Source organism: Heterodontus francisci, chromosome 38, assembly GCF_036365525.1.
Source record: "Heterodontus francisci isolate sHetFra1 chromosome 38, sHetFra1.hap1, whole genome shotgun sequence".
Lineage (NCBI taxonomy): Eukaryota > Metazoa > Chordata > Chondrichthyes > Heterodontiformes > Heterodontidae > Heterodontus > Heterodontus francisci.
Window position 1 is genome coordinate 18442967 of NC_090408.1, and position 22717 is coordinate 18465683.

At 43.3% G+C, this 22717-nt stretch overlaps 1 protein-coding gene across 7 annotated transcripts in view; it reads left to right on the forward strand.

The window, feature by feature from the left end:
* Positions 1 to 14745, forward strand: part of LOC137352407 (multiple C2 and transmembrane domain-containing protein 2-like) — a 455261-nt gene extending 440516 nt beyond the window's left edge. For all 7 annotated transcript variants that reach the window (XM_068017773.1, XM_068017767.1, XM_068017766.1 and 4 more), the window contains one exon: positions 3990 to 14745. In XM_068017773.1, coding sequence (XP_067873874.1) covers positions 3990 to 4058 — 69 coding nt within the window. In that variant the 3' untranslated portion in view covers positions 4059 to 14745. The remainder of the gene's footprint in view (positions 1 to 3989) is intronic.
* Positions 14746 to 22717: the final 7972 nt, after the last annotated feature.

Consider the following 22717-nt stretch of genomic DNA (forward strand, 5'->3'; position numbering starts at 1 on the left):
AGACAGAAAGCAGAGTGTGGGAGTAATTGGTTGTTATTCAGAGTGGCAGAAGGCGAGAAGTAGTGTTCCATAAGGATCAGTGCTGGGACCACTGCTGCTCACAATTGACATTCATGATTTGTACTTTGGAATCAGAAACACAAGTTCTACATTTGCTGATGACACCAATTGGGGAGTTAGTCATACTGAGGAGGACTGCAACAAATTACTGGAGGATATTAATAAACTTGCAGATTGGGAAAATAATTGGAAAATGAAGTTCAACACGGATAAATGTGAGGTAGTACATTTTGATAAGAAGAATAGGGAGGTCACTTATTACTTGGAAGGTGCGAGTCTCGGTGAATGGAAGGAACAAAGGGATCTCAGTACTAATACAACAATCACTAAAAGTTGCACCACAGGTTAGCAAGGCCATAAAAAAAGGCAAACCAGGCACCAGGCTTTATTTCTAGAGGGTTAGAATTGAAAAGTAGGGAGGTTATGCTAAACCTGTATCGAACCTTGGATAGACCACACTTAGAATACTGCCTGCAGTTCTGGCTGCCATATTATCGAAAGGATATAGAAGTGCAGAAGAGGGTGCAGAGAAGATTTACAAGGATGATACCAGAAATGTGTGGGTATACATATCAGGAAAGGATTGACAGGCGGGGTCTCTTTTTTCTCTTGAAAAAAGAAGGCTGAGGGGTGACCTAATAAAGGTCTTTAAAATTATGAAAGGTTTTGTTCAAGTGGATAGAAAGAATGTTTCCTCTTGTGGGGAAGAGCAAAACTAGAGGCCATCAATATAAGATGGTCACCAAGGAATCCAACAGGGAATTCAGAAGAAACCTCTTTACCCAAAGAGTGGTGAGAATGTGGAACTCACTACCACAGGGAGTGGTTGAATTGAATAGTATAGATGCATTTAAGGGAAAGCTAGATAAGCATATGAGGGAGAAGAGAATAGAGGATTACGATGATAGATTTAGCTGCAGAAAGATGGGAGGAGACACAAGTAGAGCATAAATGCGGGCATGGACTAGTTGGGCCAAATGGCCTGTTTCTGTGTGTATATCCTATGTAATCCTATGTATTATGTATGAGAGTAGGTTAAAATTGCAGTGATATTTCCAAGTAGTTATCTCATTATATGAACTAGTGTATTACCATTGTAAGACGAGCAAAGTGCGTAACAACATCTTGCATTTATATAGCACCTTTAACATAGTAAACATCCCAAAGTACTTCACAGGAGGGTTAGCAGGCAAAAAAATCAACACTGAGCTGAAGGAGGAGACATTAAAACAGGTGACAAAACTTGGTCAAAGAGGTAGGTTTTAAAGAGCGAGAGAGGTAGAAAGGTTTAGGGAGAGAATTCCAGAGTTTAGGCCTAGATGGCTGAAGGCACGGCCATCATTGGTGGGGCGAAGAGAGTGGGGGATGCACAAGAGGCCAGCGTTGGAGGAACACCAAGTTCTTGGAAGGTTGTCGGGCTGGAGGAGGGTACAGAAATCGGGAGGAATTTGAACACAAGGATAAGAAATTTAAAATGAAGACATATGAAGACCAGAAGCCAGTATAGGTCAGTGAGCACAGAGATGGTGGGTGAATGGGTCTTGGTATGAGTTAGGATACGGGCAGCAGGGTTTTGGGTAATTTCCACATTGTGTTCCATGCAGGCGAGCCTCTCCACCTGAAGTGCTAAATTGTTAAATTACTCCTCATATTTCATGCTCCTGGGGAGGGGTAAGGCCATGGGGGATTTAAAAATTAGGCAGAGAATTTTAGAGGCAATGGGAGACAGGGAGTCAATGTAAATCAACGAAGACATTTTTTTTGCAGAATGAGTTTTTATGATCTGGAATGCATGGAAAGGGTGATGGAAACAGATTCAGTGGCTGGAATTTTAGCCCACTGGCTAAAGAGTCAGGGGAGAGGCTACTTCTCTTGGGCTTGGAAGCCATGCAGTAATTTTACGTGGCCCAGCCCCTTAATTGGCTGCGGTTGGGACTTCCAACCCTCTGAGGCAGTAAGTCTCACCTCTAAGAGCTGTCAGCCAATCTGAGGGCTGGCAGCTCTTCAATCCAGCAGCGCCACTGGGAGCAGTGGCCACTGCTGGGACTGCACCCAGCAAGAAGAGGACGTTGCCCTTCAGGTCTCTCCAGGGACAATCAGCTGGTCCCCAGCGAAGGGGGTCGGGATTGGAGTCTAGAGCGAGGGGGGTAGTTTTAGCAGGGATGGTCCATACTACTGGATGAACCCTCTATGGGGCACAGAGTGCCCGATCAGGAGGGCCCCCCAACCCACCAGGAGGTCGCCAGGTATTACTGGGTGGCCTCCTCAGGTGCTGACGTGCCGAATACCAGCGGCAGCAGGAGGAGGCCCTAAAGTGGCAATTAATTGGTCACTTATGGGCTTCAATTGGCCTGGGGCGGGCAGGCTGTTTGCCACCTCACCGCCACTGGTAAAATAGCAGCGGGGGTGGGTAGGCGAAGGGAATGGCGGCTCCCGCCTCCCACTCGATATTACACCATCCCCACGTCCCAGCCTACTCCCGGGGTTAGTGGGTGGGTGTAAAATTCCGGCCAGCAGTAACTTGCAAAAGGAATTGGAGAAATACTTGAAAATGAAAAGTTTGCAGGGCTATGGGAAAAGAGCAGAGCAGTGGGAATAATTTAATAGCTCAAAGAGATGGCAAAGGCACAATGGGACAAGCAGCCACATGTGCTGTATTATTCTAATTGAAATTGGGTGGTCTTCACCTTTCATGCGATCCTGGTGTAAAGTTTGTTCTGGTCTGCAAAATCTTGAAAGAGCATTGTTTCTCTCTGCTCTGTGACTGGCTTGTGGGAATTATCCAGTTGTAATGGGCGGCACAGTGGCGCAGTGGTTAGCACCCCAGTCTCACAGCTCCAGCGACCCAGGTTCAATTCTGGGTACTGCCTGTGTGGAGTTTGCAAGTTCTCCTTGTGACCGTGTGGGTTTTCGCTGGGTGCTCCGGATTCCTCCCACAGCCAAAGACTTGCAGGTTGATAAGTAAATTGGCCATTATAAATTGCCCCTAGTATAGGTAGGTGGTAGGGGAATATAGGGACAGGTGGGGATGTGGTAGGAATATGGGATTAGTGTAGGATTAGTATAAATGGGTGGTTGATGGTCGGCACAGACTCAGTGGGCCAAAGGGCATGTTTCAGTGCTGTATCTCTAAAATAAAAAAAATAAAAACAATAAATAAAAAAGTAATTATCTGTCTTCCATGTCACCTACAGAATATGTAGTTAGCAGTGACTGTAACTCAGGTCAGTTAGGTAAAATGCCAGCTCGCCATTCTGGATTGGAGCAAGCCAACCCGTTCTGCATTTTGTTTTCGCCGGGTCTGACACTACAAGGAGAGACCGGCTTTCTTCATACACTGAGATGCCTTGATTAACATTAGTCTGCAGGTACAGCCTCATCCTCCAGCATGACTGCAAACTGTTCCGATGTCTTTTCTTCTTGTAAGTCATCTGACTCCTCTTGTGTGTAGTTGTGTCTGTTGTGCAAGATTCTTGTTAGTAACAGAGCCCGGTTTGAGGACTTGCGTTATTTACATCCATGAAACTGAAAGAAAAAAAGCCCACAAATTGAGAAAAACATGACTAAAAAAGACTAGTGACAGATTAACAAAGTAGAACCCCATATTTAACATAAAAGTTAGGTTTTTCTATACAATTATTTTTTTAAACTGCTAACCAACTGCAGATTTTTTCCAAACATTGTAAGGCACACCAAATATAGGTCGAGCCATAGACAAACAGTTCAACTAACTTAGATCTGCCTCTACAATCCAAAAATGAGCCGAGCCTTCCTTTTTGCAATTACTACCCTATGCTTTCCTACTCTAAAACTGATTCATTACCTTTGAACCTTCCCGGGTTTTCCTTTTGGGCTCTCCTCAGGGAGCCATTAGCATGCTGAGTGATCGGAATACCTAACTGGAACATGGCGTCTGTTTGTTTTAACAGGTGCAACACGCTGAGCTGAAAATGAGCAATGGCATCACTCCTGTTAAGAAGAAGAAAGGCAATTCATAGCTCGGAGCAGACAGACTGCTACTGCTTTGATTGTTTGGCTGGGAGCTACGTCAAGAGTTTTCACTTCGAACTCTCCACTTTAGAACTTGTTGTCAATGTGGGTATGGATGTCCACCTTAAATCAGTCGAGGTTTGAAAAATGACTTTTCAGTGAAAGAAACGTGCAATATTTTGAGTTCAGCTGTATAATTTGAATGTAAGGTGTTTGGATCAATTTAAGGTCCCTTGCAATATTTTGCTGTTGCTGGTTGTTGTTTCTTTCCTTGTGTCCTGAAGCGTTGGGGTAGATTTGTGTCTTTGCTGCTTGTCAGTAATCTGACGGAGCGCCCGCCATTTAATAACCCTGCCCCATTTTCATTCTATTGAAACAGGTGAGTTCTATGAAGGTCAGGCCATCATCGCTGCACCTGATTACTGCCCGGGCAGGGAAGGCAAAAAAAAAACGACCACCCAAGTTGTTGTCTTTTTGGGAAAAAATCCATCTCGTCCTTTTCAGCCTCTGGGGTGAAATTATTATTCTTGTGCTGATTTCAGACCAATAGTGAATCGCACCCTGCCTAACTTTCTTCCAAATGGGCTGACAATTTCTTCATCGCCCATTTTATGATGCTGCCAAAGACCAGTTTCGACCCCTGTTTGCTTTCCTGTTCATGGTCATTTGCCTTAATTCTGTTCCCTGCCTTTCTCCATTTCTCCTGAGATGCAGTAGGTTTTTGCACCAACTCGTGATCCCTCAAAAACCTCACCTCACAAGTAATGACGCTTCAGTTTAGGATGAATGTCGTGGTTGGATTTTCTTTTTCTTTGAAGTCCTCCTGCATTGTTCTACATTAAAGGCACAGTATAAAACACAAGATGTGCTCCATGCCAATTTGAAAACTCCAGATTGACTAGGGTGCCAATTCTATGAGTTTATCTGGAGTCTGGGACCCTTGCCTGCTGGCTGTAAGTAAGGGAGAGTTGCAGGTGGGCCACCCGATGTCTTCCATGAAAGGAAAGTCACAGACTCAGTGATCGATGAGCTTGGGGAAGATCACCAGGCATTTGGAGCATGCACGTGAGCCTCACAGGGTTGAATTGCTGAAATCACTGGGCATGAGTGGAGCGGTATTGTAAAAAGCATTGCTGAGAAATTTCTAGTAAGAATATAACCACAAATACATGGATGACATCACAACACAGGCCAGGTCAGTTTTTTGACTGCTCAACACTGTGTGAAATCCCATCAGCTTCAAAAGTGACTGCACTGCGTCACATTTCTCAAATGGCAGAAGGACGAAGATGGAATATAAAGCGTTAGATTTCATTTGTTTTAAATTATTTATCATTGCATTTTCTTAAAGCTGCTTTGTCCCATTGAGTTACTTACTAAAATTTTGGATTGTACGAAGTTTTCAAGTGGTGTACCAGAAATCAGTAGTGCCTTTGTTGATAAACTGTGCTGTCGGTCACATTGATGTCCATCTTCACCATTTGCTTCCTCGGTTTCTCAATGAATCATGGAGCCGGGAGTTTTACATCCGTGAATGGGAATTGAGGTGCCAAGCAGCTGTTGGCTAATGATTTCCAAGCTATTTATTTGCATCATAAACATTTTTTTTCTCTTTTCTCCAGAGTCTTTGAAGTGTCTGAAGAATGTTTGGTTTGTCTGTTAACACAGCCTCTCTTAAGTAAGGTTCTTGGCCCTGATATTAGATGGAAAAGGAAACGTTTCCGAGTGGAGTGACAGGAAAGGAGTAGCAGTGATATTGTGGCTCGCTGTACGCACGTCTAAAAGAAAACTGCCTTACTTGCCCTCATTTTAAAGGAGCGGTGTTGTCTGCAACATGGCCACTCTACCCACCCTGATTTTAACTCTTCCTGCTTGGCAGCATCTGGTTGGGGCAGGTGGGTTGGGTGGCAGCAGTTAAAATGAGGGCACTCGCTTAGCCTCTCTGATCCCGCTACCATCCATCCCATTGTGTTCCGATGTTAACCTGCTCTTTTGAGCAGGTGAGTGGGACACTGGCAGGAAGGAAGTGGGGTCCTGCTTTAAATATGCAGATCGGGTCCCGATAATGTCACCGTGCCAAAGAGTTTGGGAACTTGGGGCGTCTCTACTGTGTAAGTAAATCATTAGAGTGTTGGTCCTGTGCAGTGCTGTGGTGCTGTCTGTCTCTGCACCATATAAATTGTCAGAAAAAACCTCCGTTCCATTTCCATTTTTGGAATTTTCTGAGGAATTAAACTTGAACTAGACTAGTGTTAAAATTTAGGAGTTAGTATTTCTGGAGGCTAGAGTTAGTAATTAACACACTATAGAGGGATTCTTAACCCACCCCACTTAGCAGGAAGAGAGCTGGTTCAGTCGGGCACCATTTTATACCCAGACCAATTTTATGCTCCATTGACTTAACGCGGGGCATAAAATGAGTGTCTAAAGCAAACCCGCCCCATTCAACAGGGCTGGTCCAGTTAAAATGACACGCATAGCATGTGGTACTGCTATTCTGTAAAACCCACACTGCGAGAGCTGCCATCCACCATGGATCACATGATACATTCCTGATTTTTAACTGGGGAATCTGGTGAGCCACCTGCTAAAGGGGAATGATTGAACAGTCGAGGCCGAGACTACTACCTGATGGCCTGCTCAAAACACAGCATTGTTCAAAGTCCTGGTCAACAAATCTGTGGGAGGATGAACAGCAGGTAAAAAACATCATTTACAAAACCAAGTTTAAAAAATAAAATTTTCAGTTATTAACATTTTGACACTCCACAGAACACTCTATGCTAGCCTAGACGTTCAAAAGTGTTTTGTTTGTCAAAACCCAGGGTATATAATTAGCGTCACCAATTCTGCTTGAAAGTATTCCAGGAGGTTTCATCACATGACTTGCAACCATTTCACCCACCACACTCCTGCCATTGGCTGCCCGACGCATTCCATCCTTGCGGTGCCCCACCTTCCCACCAATTGGAAAGCAAGCAGAATCTTCATTATCAAGTTGGATGACAGTAAGACAAACCTCCATCTCCCCATTTTGTTATAACTGAGAAATGAAAGTGTCCAGACAAAATGAGTAAAAAGAATGCCAATCCTGGCTTCCTTGTTTATGATCCACAGTCTAATCACAGTTGAAATGATCATTGGGATGATAGTGAAGCCACAAAGCCTGGTTTGGACTGCCATCCTGACCACTTTATTTATTTGAAGAAAATCCATTTTGTTATTTTGGTGTGCCTTTGTTAATACAATTCTCCTCTGATTTTAAGTACTTTTAGGTTGCAGCTGTATTTGCTTTATTTTATCACTTCATTGTCCTTCGCACAAAGTGCTTCCGTCCATCACAGCCAAGGCCCCAACCAGTGGCCTGAGAATTCCAAGGTTGGCAGAGAATGTGAAAGTTCCATGATAGAAACATAAAAAATAGGAGCAGGAGTAGGCCATTCGGCCCTTCTGCGCCATTGAAAAAGATCATGGCTGATCGTCTAATTCAGTACCCTGTTCCCACTTCCTCCCCATATCTCTTGACCCCTCTGGCATTAAGAAATATATCTATCTCCTTCTTGAATATATTTAATGACTTGGCCTCCACTGCCTTCCGCGGTAGAGAATTCCACAGGTTCACCACCCTCTGAGTGAAGAAATTTCTCCTCACCTCGGTTCTAAATTGCATTCCCCGTATCCTGAGACTGTGCCCCATGGTTCTGGACTCTCCAGCCATCGGGGACATCCTCCCTGCATCTAGCCTGTCCAGTCCTGTTAGAGTTTTATAGGTTTCTATGAGATCCCCTTTCACTCTTCTAAACTCTAGTGAATATATGCCTAGTCGACCCAGTCTCTCCTTATACATCAATCCTGCCATCCCAGGAATCAGCCTAGTAAATCTTCTTTGCACACCCTCCATGGCAAGAACATCCTTCCTCAGATAAGGAGACCAAAACTGCACACAATACTCCAGATGTGGTCTCACCAAGGCCCTGTATAACTGCAGTAAGACATCCCAATGTGCAGTGATCCCATTGTGGACTGGGTGTAGCAGCAATGCCCCCTGTTCAGGGTCTCCCTTTGAGCAGTATGCAGCTATTGGCTGGGTATGTTAATGGATTGTTACCTCTTAATGCCTACTTATGGTGTTCACGCAGTGGTTGAAGGAGGTTGGACTTAGATACATTTACAATTTGAAAAAAAAAATGATAATGTAAGTTTCAATGTATTCGCATTCCAGTTTTAGAATTTGTTTAAATTATTAATTTTCTAAATTTTACCCAGTTCCACCCAATCCATCCTTCAGTGACCGTGCCATTCTTGGTACTGATTGAGCAGGCCTCAGGCTGGGAGTGGACCCAAATGCCTTATAACATAAACAAGGGGGCCAGGATTGGTATAACATATATAGGATTGTCAACCCTCCTGGATTGTCCTGGGGTCTCTAGGAACTCAAGATTAGTCTCCAGGGCACTGTTGCAAGGAGCGTTTTTAAAAAAAATGCGTTTTTCCCCTTTTTCCCCTAATACTTTCATTTCTCATTTCTATAAATATGGGGAAAGTGGCAGTTTGTCTTCGTGTCATCCAATTGGATAATGAAGAGACTGTTTGCTTTCCAATTGGTGGGAAGGTGGGGGACCAAGAGGATGGCTGTGTAGGGCAGTCAATGGCAGAAGCGTGGAGTGGGGTGGTTGGCGGTCATGTGATAAATCTTCTGGAATACATTCAGTCTTGAGCAACTAATGAGTTCCAATCCGAGCGTAGGTTTCGATTATGGAATTTATTTTCCAAGAAGGAGCTGTTGGCTGAGCTTGCACATCGGGAAGCCCTGGAAATGCTGCCTACAATTTCCATCCATTGATTAAAATACAAAGGAAAATACGTGCATTTATATAGCGCCTTTCAAGACCTCCAGCACGTCCCAAACCACTTTACAGCCAATTTTGTACCTTTGAAGTGTCCTCAATGTTGAAACATAGGAAAACGCAACAGCCAATTTGCACACAGCAAGGTCCCAAAAACAGCAATGTGATCAGATAATCTGTTGTAGTGATGTTGAGGAATAAATATTATCTGAACCATAGGAAGGACTCCCCTCCTCTTTGAAATAATACCAAGGGATCTTTTGCATCTACTTGAAAGGGCAGCTGGTGCCTAAGTTTAACGTTTCACCCTGTAGATGGCACCTCTGACAGTGCAGCACTCCCTCAGTACAGCACAGGGAGCGTCAACCAGCTTTTGTGGTCATGTTTCTGGAGTGGGACTTATACTACAACCTTCTGACACAGAGACGAGAGTGCTAGCCACTGAGCTAAAGTTGACACCTAGTGGAAATCGTGGATGAGGCATTCCGCTGCCCCTGAAAATCGACCCTTATCCATTTTTTATTGGTGGTAGAAAAGTGGGTTGTACATACTGTTGGCAAAAATATACCACAACAAACAAGTCCTGGAATTCCCCCTCAATTGTGCTGTTTTTTTTGGTGCAATTCCCCCGATATCAGTATAACCAGCGCAAAAGATCGTGGAATTTTTCAGCATTCAGTACAACTCAAGTTTCCACATACTTTTGTGCTAGTTTAAAGAAATCACAATGGAAGCAGGCCCCACCCATAAATCTGGCTGTGCCCCAGGGTAAATTCACATTTTTGGAAGTTTCCACTTGCTATGCTCATTTGCAGGTCTTGGAGGAGCTGAAACTTTTGAGCAGAGGGATACCAATAGGTATTTTTTCAAAAGTTTTTGAATTTTGTCAAGATTTACTAAGGAACTGACTACTGTACCCTACTCTACCTAGAAAATATTGTATTTTGAAAAAAAGAAGTCATTTAAAATTGGGTTATTCACAGGTGATAGTTGGACACTGATTTAAAATGCTTATTTTTTTTGTGGTAAACCCATTTTTAACTGCATTAATCAAATTGCACAAAGTTACCACTCTTACATATATCAAGGACTATTTCTTAAAGGAAATTTTTTTCTAAAAATAAATGAAATTTTAAAACGCTGCCCAATTGCGGTGGTTCATGGCAGAGTTTGTATTTGGCGATATGCAAATCAGTGTGCAGAGATTTGGAGGGAGAAATCTACTTTTTAAAATGGGTGCAATTTCACTGGAATTGTCGATTAAGCCCAAAGTGGAAACTCCTTTAAGTGGAGTAACGCAGATGAAATGGTTATTGTCAAACCATTCAGGTATTCGATTAACAAAGCATTTCCGTTGCCATTATATTATATCTGGAATATACATTTCTTTTGCTTTGATATTATTGGTAGTTAGCATTTTTATTCTTCACGGCAAATTTACAAAAATCATGAAAAATCACAAGAATCTAGGCTGACAGTCCAGTACAGTACTGAGGGAGTGTGGCACTCTGCGAGGTGGCGTCTTTCGGATGAGGCATTAAACCTGCTGACCGCTCAGGTGGATGTAAAAGATCCCATGGCGCGATTTCAAAGAGCAGGGGAGTCCCTCAATCCCTCGGCACAGTGGCGCAGTGGTTAGCACCGCAGCCTCACAGCTCCAGGGACCCGGGTTCGATTCCGGGTACTGCCTGTGTGGAGTTTGCAAGTTCTCCCTGTGTCTGCGTGGGTTTTCTCTGGGTGCTCCGGTTTCCTCCCACAAGCCAAAAGATTTGCAGGTTGATAGGTAAATTGGCCATTATAAATTGTCACTAGTATAGGTAGGTGGTAGGGAAATGTAGGGACAGGTGGGGATGTTTGGTAGGAATATGGGATTAGTGTAGGATTAGTATAAATGGGTGGTTGATGTTCGGCACAGACTCGGTGGGCCGAAGGGCCTGTTTCAGTGCTGTATCTCTAATCTAATCTAATCTAAAACATCACAAAAACATATCATATTGCTGTTTGTGGGAGCTTGCTGTGCACAAATTGGCTGCTGCATTTCCTACATTACAACAGTTACTACATTTCAGAAGTACGTCATTGGCTGTAAAGCACTTTGGGACATCCTGAGGTCACGAAAGGTGCTAAATAAATGCAAGTCTTTATATTTATTTATGGTTGAAAGGAGAGAAGTAGGGAAGAAAACTGACCAGGCAATACTGACCTGCAACCTTTCTTGTTAGGCTTTACCTGAAGACAAGGCCAGATTGATTGAAGCTCCATATCTTACAATTTGCAGCCATGATTGCAGCCTGGAGACCTGTCTTTAGATATCTGAGCTGTGGATGGGATATGGGCCAGTGTTGATCAATTTTCCACTACCATTTTAATGTTTGAGATATACAGGAAGAGAGGGGTAAACATTTTTCTCAACTTTCAATATCTATGAAATGTCCCCATTAAAATAACAGTCGGCTGCCAATAAATTGGGCGGCAGTGGTTAGCACTGCAGCCTCACAGCTCCAGGGACCCGGGTTCGATTCTGGGTACTGCCTGTGCGGAGTTTGCAAGTTCTCCCTGTGTCTGCGTGGGTTTTCGCCGGGTGCTCCGGTTTCCTCCCACATCCAAAAGACTTGCAGGTGATAGGTAAATTGGCTGTTGTAAATTGCCCCTAGTATAGGTAGATGATAGGGAATATGGGATTACTGTAGGGTTAGTATAAATGGGTGGTTGTTGGTCGGCACAGACTCGGTGGGCCGAAGGGCCTGTTTCAGTGCTGTATCTCTAAATAAAATAAAATAAATAAAAATAAATAAATTGTGATCAAAACTGAGTGTTGGCAATTCTGTGGATCGATAAATATTCAAAAAAAAATTTGCATTTATTTAACACCTTTTGACATCACGCAAACACCTTAAATCACTTCACACATGAGTTACTTCTGAAGTGCAGTGAATTCTATACAAGCAAGTAGGGCAGCCATTTTAACATGGAGAAACCTCAGAAGCAAAATTACTGCTGACTCATTTATTGGTATTCTGCTAGTGGCAGTACAAGTAAATTGTCTCCACAATGCGGAAAAAAAAACACTTGGTGTTGTATATTTCTTTTTTTTAATTATTTATGAGGGAAAATTTGAATTTTGTATGGCAGTGGAATTATTAGCTGTAAAATCTATAGCAACCCATTGTAAAAATCGTAGCATGGATAATTTGCTCTCATCCTTTTTATGATTCATTTCAATTATTCAGTATTCACAATAGTAACCAAATGTTTGAGATAATTGTTGCAATGAATGATTCTGAAATTTCTAATGAATGGAAAATTTGTACAAATGATAAAAGTGAATTTTATTTTTAACATCCTGTCTCTGGTGTTCTAATTAAACCTTTATCAACAACATACACCCTGACACCCAAACATTTCCTATTTCCCCTCCTTCATGGATAATTTAATTGCAGTTGATTCTATCCCAGGGTGCAGGTGAGCAGGGCATCAATTCCTTCACAATCTCTGACATTAATGCTGGCCTCTTGAGAAAGCTCTTAACCTTTTCCTTAATCTTTGCTGTTTTTAAAAAAAAGGATGGATTTCCAAAATTCAGTCTCCACATTATTTGCAAAATCTTCGGAATAATCTCAGAACGGTGCAGAAAAGGATGTTTTGTGGTTTTCCAGAAGGTTCGATCTCTTCAGTGAGCCAGTTATTTTCCCCCTTCCAAGGTGAGAAGCTGAGATGCAAGATCTCTCAACTAGTGATTTACCTGGCAGAAGACAAAGCTCTTTCACTCATAGGCAGATGGGGTTCTGAAGGTGGAGGAATGTGGGAGTAACCTTAATGTGTCAGTTATTGACAGGACTCGAGCTGAAAACCTTATTGACGTGAGGCAAATTCCTGCTCAGCATCCGTGCTGTGCATTTCTTCAGTCTGAAAAACGTTCCCAGATATTGCATTGATCTTAATTTGATGCTCTTAGTTAGAGAAAGATGCGGTTGTCCATTTAGCATTATTAATTGGACAGCTTAATTAAAACCTGCCAACAGATGTGCTGAAACGAGAAAGGCAGTGCTCGGAGGGTTAATTCTGAGGTAAGATTGCCTAGTATATGCTGGCTATTTGCCAGAATGCTCTTCCCTTACCCCCACCAAACTGTTTACATACTAGAAAAGCATGTGTTCATTTGCACAATCTTGCCACAGTTCACTACTTTTTACTAACATGGGCAAGTTAGTTGCAAAAGTAACTGGAAAGAAAAACTAGGTGAGTGCATTTCATAGCAGAAAGATTAGAAACCCCACATGAGGAAATGTGCTCCACTCTCTTGGAATAAATTTCTCTTTAATAAATTATTACAGCTTATTGATTACTACAGCAGATGTTCGCACATTAATCCTATTGAGATAAATTGCATGGGGCTTTTTGATGTTTATCTCTTTAAGCTAACAACAACAAAAGGCAGCTAAATGACGTACCAGTCACATTTGGGAATGAGTTCTTCTCTCCAGCGAGGAAACATGCCAGAAGAACCGATATGACTTGTATCTGCTCTAGAGACACTCTGTCATATTGGTTTACTCGCACCAGAGGCTGGATTTTTAAATGTGTTCATGGTCTGGATTGGAGGCAGGTAGGCAATGCAATTTGACGCCACCAGCCTCTGTGCCAGTTTGCTAACCCGATCCTGACCCCTTTTTGAATGAGGGCGGCTCAGTTGCCTGCCGCTTCCCAATTACTCACAATTACGGGGCCTATTAAATCCACGTCCAGGCCAGCCTGGTGGGCTCAGGGTAGGAGGTGGGATGGGAGGGCACCCCCAACCCATAATGGCCACAGCTGTCCACTGGGAAGGATTGCCCCTTCAGGATCAGGGCCAGGCTTTTTAAAACATTAAAAAAAACTTACCTGGCCTTCTTGCTCTCTCTCTTTCCATCTTCAGATGGACAGCTTCCACCTTGGTCAGTGGGAGTGCCAAATATGGAGTGCTGGAGGGTCTCCCATTGGCCCTCCAGCATCTGAAGCCTGCCCACCGTCCCTAATTGGATGGTGAGCCCACACCTTGGCCTTTAATTGGCTAAGGATTTGAAAATCCCCGTGTGCATGCTTAAAGGCTGGGGTTTTATTCGGGCGACTGGCGTCTCGACCTCTGGCAAAAGTGCCGCCAAGAACTCCATGTCACCCCCTTCTGTGGGAGGCCCATCAAATCAAGTGGCAATTAGGCAGCTAATTGGACAGCAGTGGGCCTTCTACAGGGTCAAAGACCCCTGGCGATAGGAGTTCTGCCCTCTAGCTGCCACCCTCTGGTGGAGCACCCGCATGAGACCCAGGAGCGGCGCTGGACCGAGGCCACAGGTAGGTCAGGGCAGGAGGGGTCTCGCGGGGTGGGGGGTCACGGGGTGGCTCTCAGGCACCGCCCACCCCCGCCGCCGATGCCAGGTTCCTCGTTCAGGCACTAAGTGCCTTTTAATGAGGGAAACCCCACCCCAAGCCAGCAAACAACACGCACAATTTTTCTTGCCGTGCTTCCTGTGTGGCGACAGGCCCGTCTGCTGCTCGGCCAACTGCGGCGGAGGCAGGATGAGGCTCTTAATTGGAAGAGAAATTTTGGCGGGGGCTTCCCCAGGCACTATCCCTCCTGATTATATGCCCACCTCATCTCCAAACCTGCCACAGAGGGGAGGGGGGAGGCGAGCATAAAATTCCCCCAAAACATGCCATGCAGGGTGGGGAGCCTGAAACAGCCCCCATTTCCAGTTCCCGACTCATGATTGAAAATCCAGCCCCCGGTGTCTGGGTGCTTCACTGCTGGCTCCCTTTCTCAGCTCACCTAGACAATAGGAAGGTGTACTACTGGCACGCTACAGAAGGTGATGGCGGGGGGGGGAGGGGGGCGGTGGGGGAGAAAGAAGGACAGGGAGTAGCGAAAGGCAAAATTGATTATGTTGAATCTCCAGTGAAAAGTAAAAACTAGCTTACAACGCTGCTGAAATGCAAAGGCCTTTTGTTCATGAGCTGGCTGACTGGATCAAGCCAGGGAATTTTCTGTTTACAGTTTATTCTGAAAATGCTGCAATGGAAAGCACTTTCTGCAGATTCTCTGCATTTCAGGAGTTGATATGGCAAATATTTGTATAAGTGAAAGGCACAAATAATGGACTTTGAATTTTCTAAAGTAACCCAAGTATCTGAAGGGACTTTTTTTTTATTGTTTATCGTTCCTCTGGCAAAAGAACCAGAAGAGAAATAAGATTTTTTAAAAAATAAATGCAATGGGTTATGATCTGGAATGTGCTGCCTGAAAGGCTGGTGGAAGCCGAATCAGTAGCAACATTCAAAAGGGAATTGGATAAATACTTGAAGGGGAGAAGTTTGCAGGTTTGCAGGGTAAGAGCAGGGAGTGGGACTAATTAGATGTTCTTTCAAAGAGCCAGCACAGGCACGATGGGCTGAATGACCTCATTCTCTGCTATAAGATTCTATGATTCTTTTAGAAGTTTGTATATTCAAGCAAGTACCAAAGTGGATACCTAAAATATACTTTCACCACTCGGTGCTGATTCTTCTAAAAGTGGGTCTTATGTTTCATGCAGCTACAGATCAACTTATCCTCAGTATTGTCAATCCCTTCGCTTGTAGGTATGTTAAAGACAATATCAGAAGGTGTGATTAAACTGTTGTTACATTCCCCCCCAATCCCCCCCCCCCCCATTTGCTAAATTGATTGGAGCTCGACAAGTGAGGGAGGGAATATCATCCCTCAAACAGAAACCCAGGGTGATGGCAGCTCGAAAGCTGTTTGCTTTCAGTTGCAAAAGCGATAAAAGAATATTCATGGAAAACTATCCAATGCCTGTGTCACCGAAATGCAGCAGACACCTAGAGAGTGTGGACACTCGGTTGAATGGACAGGGTCATAGTATTCTTACACTTGCTACATACATTTGGTATTTGCAGGTTGCTCCTTTCAAACCCAAGGGACAAACAAAACAGTATGAAAAATGCATTATCTGTTTTACTTGAGACACACACCTGTGTTTGAGCGGGAAAGAGAAGCATTGCATGGAATCATTAATTAGCCCCTTTTCCCCCCAAAGTGAGGCTTTTCAGTTGAAATCTTGCATGAATATGAACAACCATATTTCTGACACAGCTGACATTAAACATAAGTAGATATCCACATGTTGGATTCCTCCCCATGTTTTAAACTTTTGAAGCACTTCCTAAGTGGCTGGATTATGTCAAATTTCAGAAATCACACTACAAGCCTTCAGGACATTAAAATGGTAACCATGCTGTAGACTTGTTAATTACTTTGGAATGAAATGACTACAGTGAAATTGCAGTCATATTTACTGGGTAATTCTTACCGCATGCTAATAATTGCTGGTACTCGCGCTTCGACTAAATTATTGAGTCGAAATATGACCAAGATTGTCAGTTGTATGTGAACCCCAGCAAAACCTCTCCTGTTTGTTGGTTTCCCTGGGACATTGAAAGTAGTTTTAATGATGTCCCAGGGTAGCACCATTGAACTACCCGGTGATGCCAGCTCTTTAATTGCAGCATGGGGACTGCAAAGAATGGTTGGTTGGGCACTTATTCTTTACATATTAGTCAATATTTTCATGTTTTTCTATATAAATGAAGTTATTAAGCTTTCTGCAAATGGCAAGTCATTTTTGATATGTGCTGATGAAAGGCACCCCTTCCAAGGCACAAAAGACTCGGATCAAAAATGGTCATTGTTTGCCTTGCAACTATTCTACATTCTTGTTGCTCTTAAATATTGTGCAGAATACTTGGGTGAATAAGTTAAAATATTTATCTACCATGAGGTGGCGTTTTTGGTAATGATCTCATTAAAAAGTTGGCAGAGGCTGGAATTGTAGAGGGTATAAAATGAACTTCTGCTGTTCCATCTTTGATGTAAAAAAGTTGTCAATAACTGACAGTATAAATTCTATAGAACCTGGAATCCTGGACCTTATCAATGTTTGACAGAACTCTTTGTAGATGAAATTAATAGTTTATAAGATATATGAATACCAAATGCTTTTCTTCACTGTTTCAATCGCTATCTACACTCACTCCCCTGTGGGAAGGGAAATGGGGTGGTTACTGTTTAAACTCTTCTGCTTTTTGTACTTTGCTTAACCCTTCCCAGCCTAAGTTCTGTCTGCATTTCCTGTTACGACTAATATAATTTGTAGAGTATTTGTTTGCTATGATTTGACTATTATATCATGTTGGATTGAATACTTTGGTTTTTCAAAAGAATAGCTGGGAATATTGTGGCTTTCCTTGCAATTGAGATGTTCTCCTGTCTCTACGCTAAATAAAACATTGTTGTGAACTGAGCTCCAACTGAGCAGTTTTGTAACAAAAAAATCTGACAACAGAATCAATATGCGTTAGCATTTCCACTGTGTGATTGAATGTAATTAGTTCGATTGGCTGTCCCATTAGATTTGGACCTAAGAATCCAAAAAGGTATTCTTTTTAATCTGTTAAAGTGGAAAATCTATTTTTTTTTTAAGAAAGTCTGGTATAGCTCTAGTATCAAAAACTCCTTTCATTATTATCTTACAAGTTGGATTCATTGAAAGCTCTTACATTCTATTAGTAAAATGTCCTTTAACATTTGTTAGAATATTTATTTTTCAACACTTCTATCAATAGTAAAGGAATCTTAAATTATTAATTTTATTTATAAGGTCACAATAAGACTGTTTCAATGAACAGTTGAGTTATTTTGAAGCTTTAGTTATTCAGGTATTTTTCATTGACAATATGGTGCCTTTACTGAGCCCTTTTAAAGTGAATCTATTAGAATAATGGGCACCATTTTTAAAGCAGTTTCAGATTACAATGTGTGAGGGAATCATCCTGTCAGTTGCTGTAGGTCAGGCCCAATCCCCAGCATCCTAACAGACTCAGTTGTCCATCCTTGGAGATGGCTGTGATGTCTTCATCAGCCTGTCAAAGGGAGGGCCTGAAGCAGTGGCAGGTCCCCTGGAACCTGTCGAGCTTGGTTTCCATGGTACCCCTTCAGGCAGCACTGTAGGCGCACTGTGCTGAAGAACCCCTGCAACCTGTTCTTGCAATCTCTGTAATGTTGAGCCCTGAGGCGGGCTTCAAGCCAGCATTGATCAGCATGAAACCTTTACCTTGTCCCAGGTATAGAGCTTGTCACTCCCACAAGCATTGTGACATTTCTTAATAGGCCAAATGTTATTTAAGCAGCATTTTATTGTTAAAAAAGACCTTTCTCTTTTAGCAGATGTGCATGAGGGATTGCACAGATCCTTTCAACCACGTTTTAAGAAGTCATTATTAGACTCTGAAGATTTTGTTTATTGATTAGTCAGCAAAACCTTTAGAAGATTGTGCATACTGCCATTAAATCTGATCAGCAGCTCTCCAAATCACCTCAAATGATTTTCAGAGGGCAAAATAAAAGTTCTGCTTTCAGAGCAAATGTTCTTGTTTGTCCACAAAATGTGTCCCGCTCTGTATTTAAAGCAATTACATGCTGATCCTTTTTATTTTGTCATTATAGCTGATGCTTTTTGTTGAACCAGTGTGTGAGAGTGTGTGTGAAGGGGCAGTGTGGGCTGTATGGAAGGTGGGGGTTGTGTATTTGTGTAATGTTCAATCTTGCTCAAGTGCAATCTAAATTCATCAAAAATAAGGATGAGTGTTGATTGTGACATCACTGGATTTGTTCTGCACTAATGAAAAAGTAACAATAGCAATTGCTTCCCATTCTTGGCTGCACTCCGATTTTCATACCACTGCTGAAAACACAAAATGGTTTACTTTTAATTTAAGTTACAAAAAGGCCCAGAAATTCCCTGGGGTTAGGGGTTGGTGGTGGGGGGGGGGGGGGGGGTGGTTGGGGGGGGTTGTGGTGTGAGAGGTGTGAGAGGGCCGTCCAATCCATCATGTGCAAGTATAATAGAGCGGAAACCCAACCCACTCCAGCCCTGGGATGGAAACTCATGCCGACTCTCAGGGATGGGGTCGTGCGCACAGCAAGAGCGGGTCTATCAGTGCCCAAAGTTTCCAGATGAATGTCAGCTCTGACAACAGAGTGGAGGCCCTGAGTAAATAGGCTTCATATGGAAAGTAATTAACGCCCTCTGAGATCGCTTAGTGTCCCCTACTACAGCTTTAGGAGCCTTTCCATAGGCCTCGGGTGCCGGTCCTCAGTGGATGGGATCTCCACCTGGGGCCTATAGAAGGTATAAAGCATGAAATTCCCAGGGTAGCCTGCAAACGTATCTGACATGCCCATTTGAAGTAGGGAGGTTGGTGAGAGCGAGCTGAAAATTTGCCCATTCCCCAAACAAAGAAAGCGGTAGAGGGAAAAATCCTGGCAGGGATCTGCCAGGTGTCTGCTGTGACCCTGATCAGAATTTCGGGGCCTAAGCGAATAAAAATCTGAGATGGTTCAAGTTTTATGACATTTTCCTATCTCCTTATTACTGCCACAATTTAGAAAGTTGGTCAATTCTTATTAATAAAAAAAGCTTATTCCAACGACCCTGCACAAAGATTTATTTATAACACTGGTTCAGTTTGCTGTTGCAGACTAAATCTCAAGGTGACCTGAGCAAATAAACAGAGCTGTAAACAAAATTCTCTCCCGCTTCTGTCAGTCTTATGTAAATGAGTATATTGCAGATTGAGTAAGCATTAGCGCTGTGAACTAAAATGTAAAAAAATTCCCCAACACCTTTCCTGGTGTCGGCATCCTGGAATTTTGTAAACATTAAAATTAACGGATGGGAGATCACAGGCTGGGTGTGGGCAATTCAGCTGCCTCGGCCCAAGCTCTGGAATTCTCTCCACTTCTCACTCCTCCTTGAAGATGCTTCTTTAAAGCCGACCACTCTGACCACGCATTTTGGTCACCTGCCGTAATTTCTCCTTTTGTGGCTCCGTGCCAAATTTTGTTTGAGGACGGTTCTGTGAAGCACCTTGGGACATTTTATTATGTTAAAGGTGCTATTTAAATCCAAGTTGTCGTTGTAGTGGTACTCTCAGCACAGGGCAGCAGGAGAAATTTTACCCCATAACGTCGGCTGCTCAATGGGGCCTATTTTGACTTTTGGGGTGACTGAGCAGCAGGGAGTACTGATCGTCTGTCTATTCTAGTGGCAAGGTAACAACCCCACCCCACCCCCAATCATTTTGAGCCTCTGGCCTTATATTTTCAGGCTTCAGGGCACCAAACAGTTGACCCGGAGGTGGCAGCACCTCAGATTTGGCAAAAGACAGCAGGTTGTAGCTGCTGCCACTAAGTTAAATTGCAGTATGATGAGGGTGGTGGTGGTTTGAGCCATGATTGCAAAGAGTTGGAAGGTCCCTGGAGGTACTGTCCTGCCCTCCTTTGCCTGAGGAACTGATTGGAGCCTGCGTTGCACAGGGTCTGACCAGTTTAACCTTTAATGTCAATTGGAATCCTTATTTTTTCCCCCCCCAAAAAATATACTTTATTCATAAGAATCTGTAAAAAAAAAACATTACAAAACAGTTCAAACAGTTCCAAGTTGACATTCCAGAAAGTGCAAAGGAAACCAGTTTCCTTCAATACAGAATGTGAGTTTCCTCACAACCCTTCCATTCCATTTTACATGCAATGTACATTTGCATTACACAGTAAAACCATATTTTGGTGCATACAGCCCGAGGGGTTTTACACAGGGTCCAGCCCCTCGGTGCACTATGGTGGGAGGACCTTACACAGTGACCTTTCTCCATTGAACCTTTGCGGCAGCTGCCTCTAGCTTTAGTGCATCCTTCAGCATGTAGTCCTGGACCTTGGAATGTTCCAGTCTGTAAGACTCGCTCGTGGACAACTCTTTGCTCTGGAAGACCAGCAAGTTTAGGGCAGACCCAAAAGCGTCTTTCACCGAGTTGATGGCCCTCCAGCAGCAGTTGATACAAGAGCACAAGAAGTAGGAGCAAGAGTAGCTCATTCAGCCCCGCCCCGCCAGATCATGGCTGATCTGTCCCAGGCCTCAACTCCTCATTCGGGCCTGCTCCGCATAACCCTCGACTCCCCGAGATTTCAAAAATCTACCTCCTCCTTAAATACAATTAGTGACCTAGCCTCCACAACTCTCTGAGGTAAAGAATTCCAGAGATTCACCACCCTCTGAGAAAAGAAATTCCTTTGCATCTCGGTTTTAAATGCGTGCCCCCTTATTCTGTAACTACGTCCCCTAGTTCGAGATTCCCCCACCACTGGAAACATATTCTCAACATCTACCCTACCAAGCCCCCTTAGAATCTTATATGTTTCAATAAGATCACCTCTCATTCTTCTAAACTCCAATGAATAAAGGCCTAACCTGTTTAGCCGTTCTTGATAAGACAACCCCTTCATTCCAGGAATCAGCCTAGTGAACCTTTTCAGAACTGCCTCCAATGCTAGTATATCCTTCCTTAAATACGGGAACCAAAACTGTACGCAGGGTATTGGGGGTAATGCTGGCCTCACCAGCACCCTGTACAGTTGTAATAAGACTTCCCTATTTTTAAACTCTAACTCCCTAGCAATAAAGGCCAAAATTCCATTTGCCTTCCTAATTACCTGTTGCACCTACATGCTGACATTTTGTGTTTCCTGTACGAGAACACCCAGATCCCTCTGTACTGCAGTTTTTTGTAGTCTTTCTCCATCTATAATAACCTGCCTTTTTATTCTTCCTACCAAAGTAGATTACCTCATATTTTCCCACATTGAACACCATCTGCCAAGTTTTTGCCCACTCACTTAACCTATCTATATCCCTTTGCAGATTCTTTGTATCCTCATCACAACATGCCTTCCCACCTATTTTTGTATGGTCAGCAAATTTGGATATTCTACACTCTGTCTCTTCCTGCAAGTCATTAATATGGATAGTAAATAGTTGAGGCCCTAGGACCGATCCTTGTGGCACCCCACTAGTTACGGCTTTCCAACCTGAAAAAGACCCATTGATCCCGACTCTCTGCCTTCTGTGTGTTAGCCAATCCTCAATCCATGCCAACACATTACCCCCAATACCCTGAGCTCCTATTTTGTGTAATAACGTTTTATGTGGCACCTTATCGAACGCCTTCTGAAAATCCAAATGCAAGACATCTACCAGTTCCCCTTTATCGACTCTGTTTGTTATATCCTCAAAGAACTCTAACAAATTTGTCAAACATGATTTCCCTTTCATAAAACCATGTTGGCTCTGTTTGATTGCATTGTGTTTTTCTAAATGTCCTGCTATTTCTTCCTTAATAATAGACTCTAGCATTTTGCCAATGACAGATGTTAAGCTGATGGAAAGTGTCATCAACATTGCCATCAAGCAGCACTTGCTTAGTAATAACCTGCTCAGTGATGCTCAGTTTGGGTTCCGACAAGGCCACTCAGCTCCTGACCTCATTACAGCCTTGATTCAAACATGGACAAAAGAGCTGAACTCAAGAGGTGAGGTGAGAGTGACTGCCCTTGACATCAAGGCAGCATTTGACTGAGTATGGCATCAAGGTGCCCTAGCAAAACGGAGTCAATGGGAATCAGGGGTAAAACTCTCTGCTGGTTGGAGTCATACCTAGCGCAAAGGAAGATGGCTGTGGTTGTTGGAGGTCAATCACCAGGACATCACTGCAGGAGTTCCTCAGGGTAGTGTCCTAGGCCCAGCCTTCTTCAGCTGCTTCATCAATCACCTTCCTTCAATCATAAGGTCAGAAGTGGGGATGTTCGCTGATGATTGCACAATGTTCAGCACCATTCGCAACTCCTCAGATACTGAAGCAGTCCGTGTAGAAATGCAGCAAGACCTGGACAATATCCA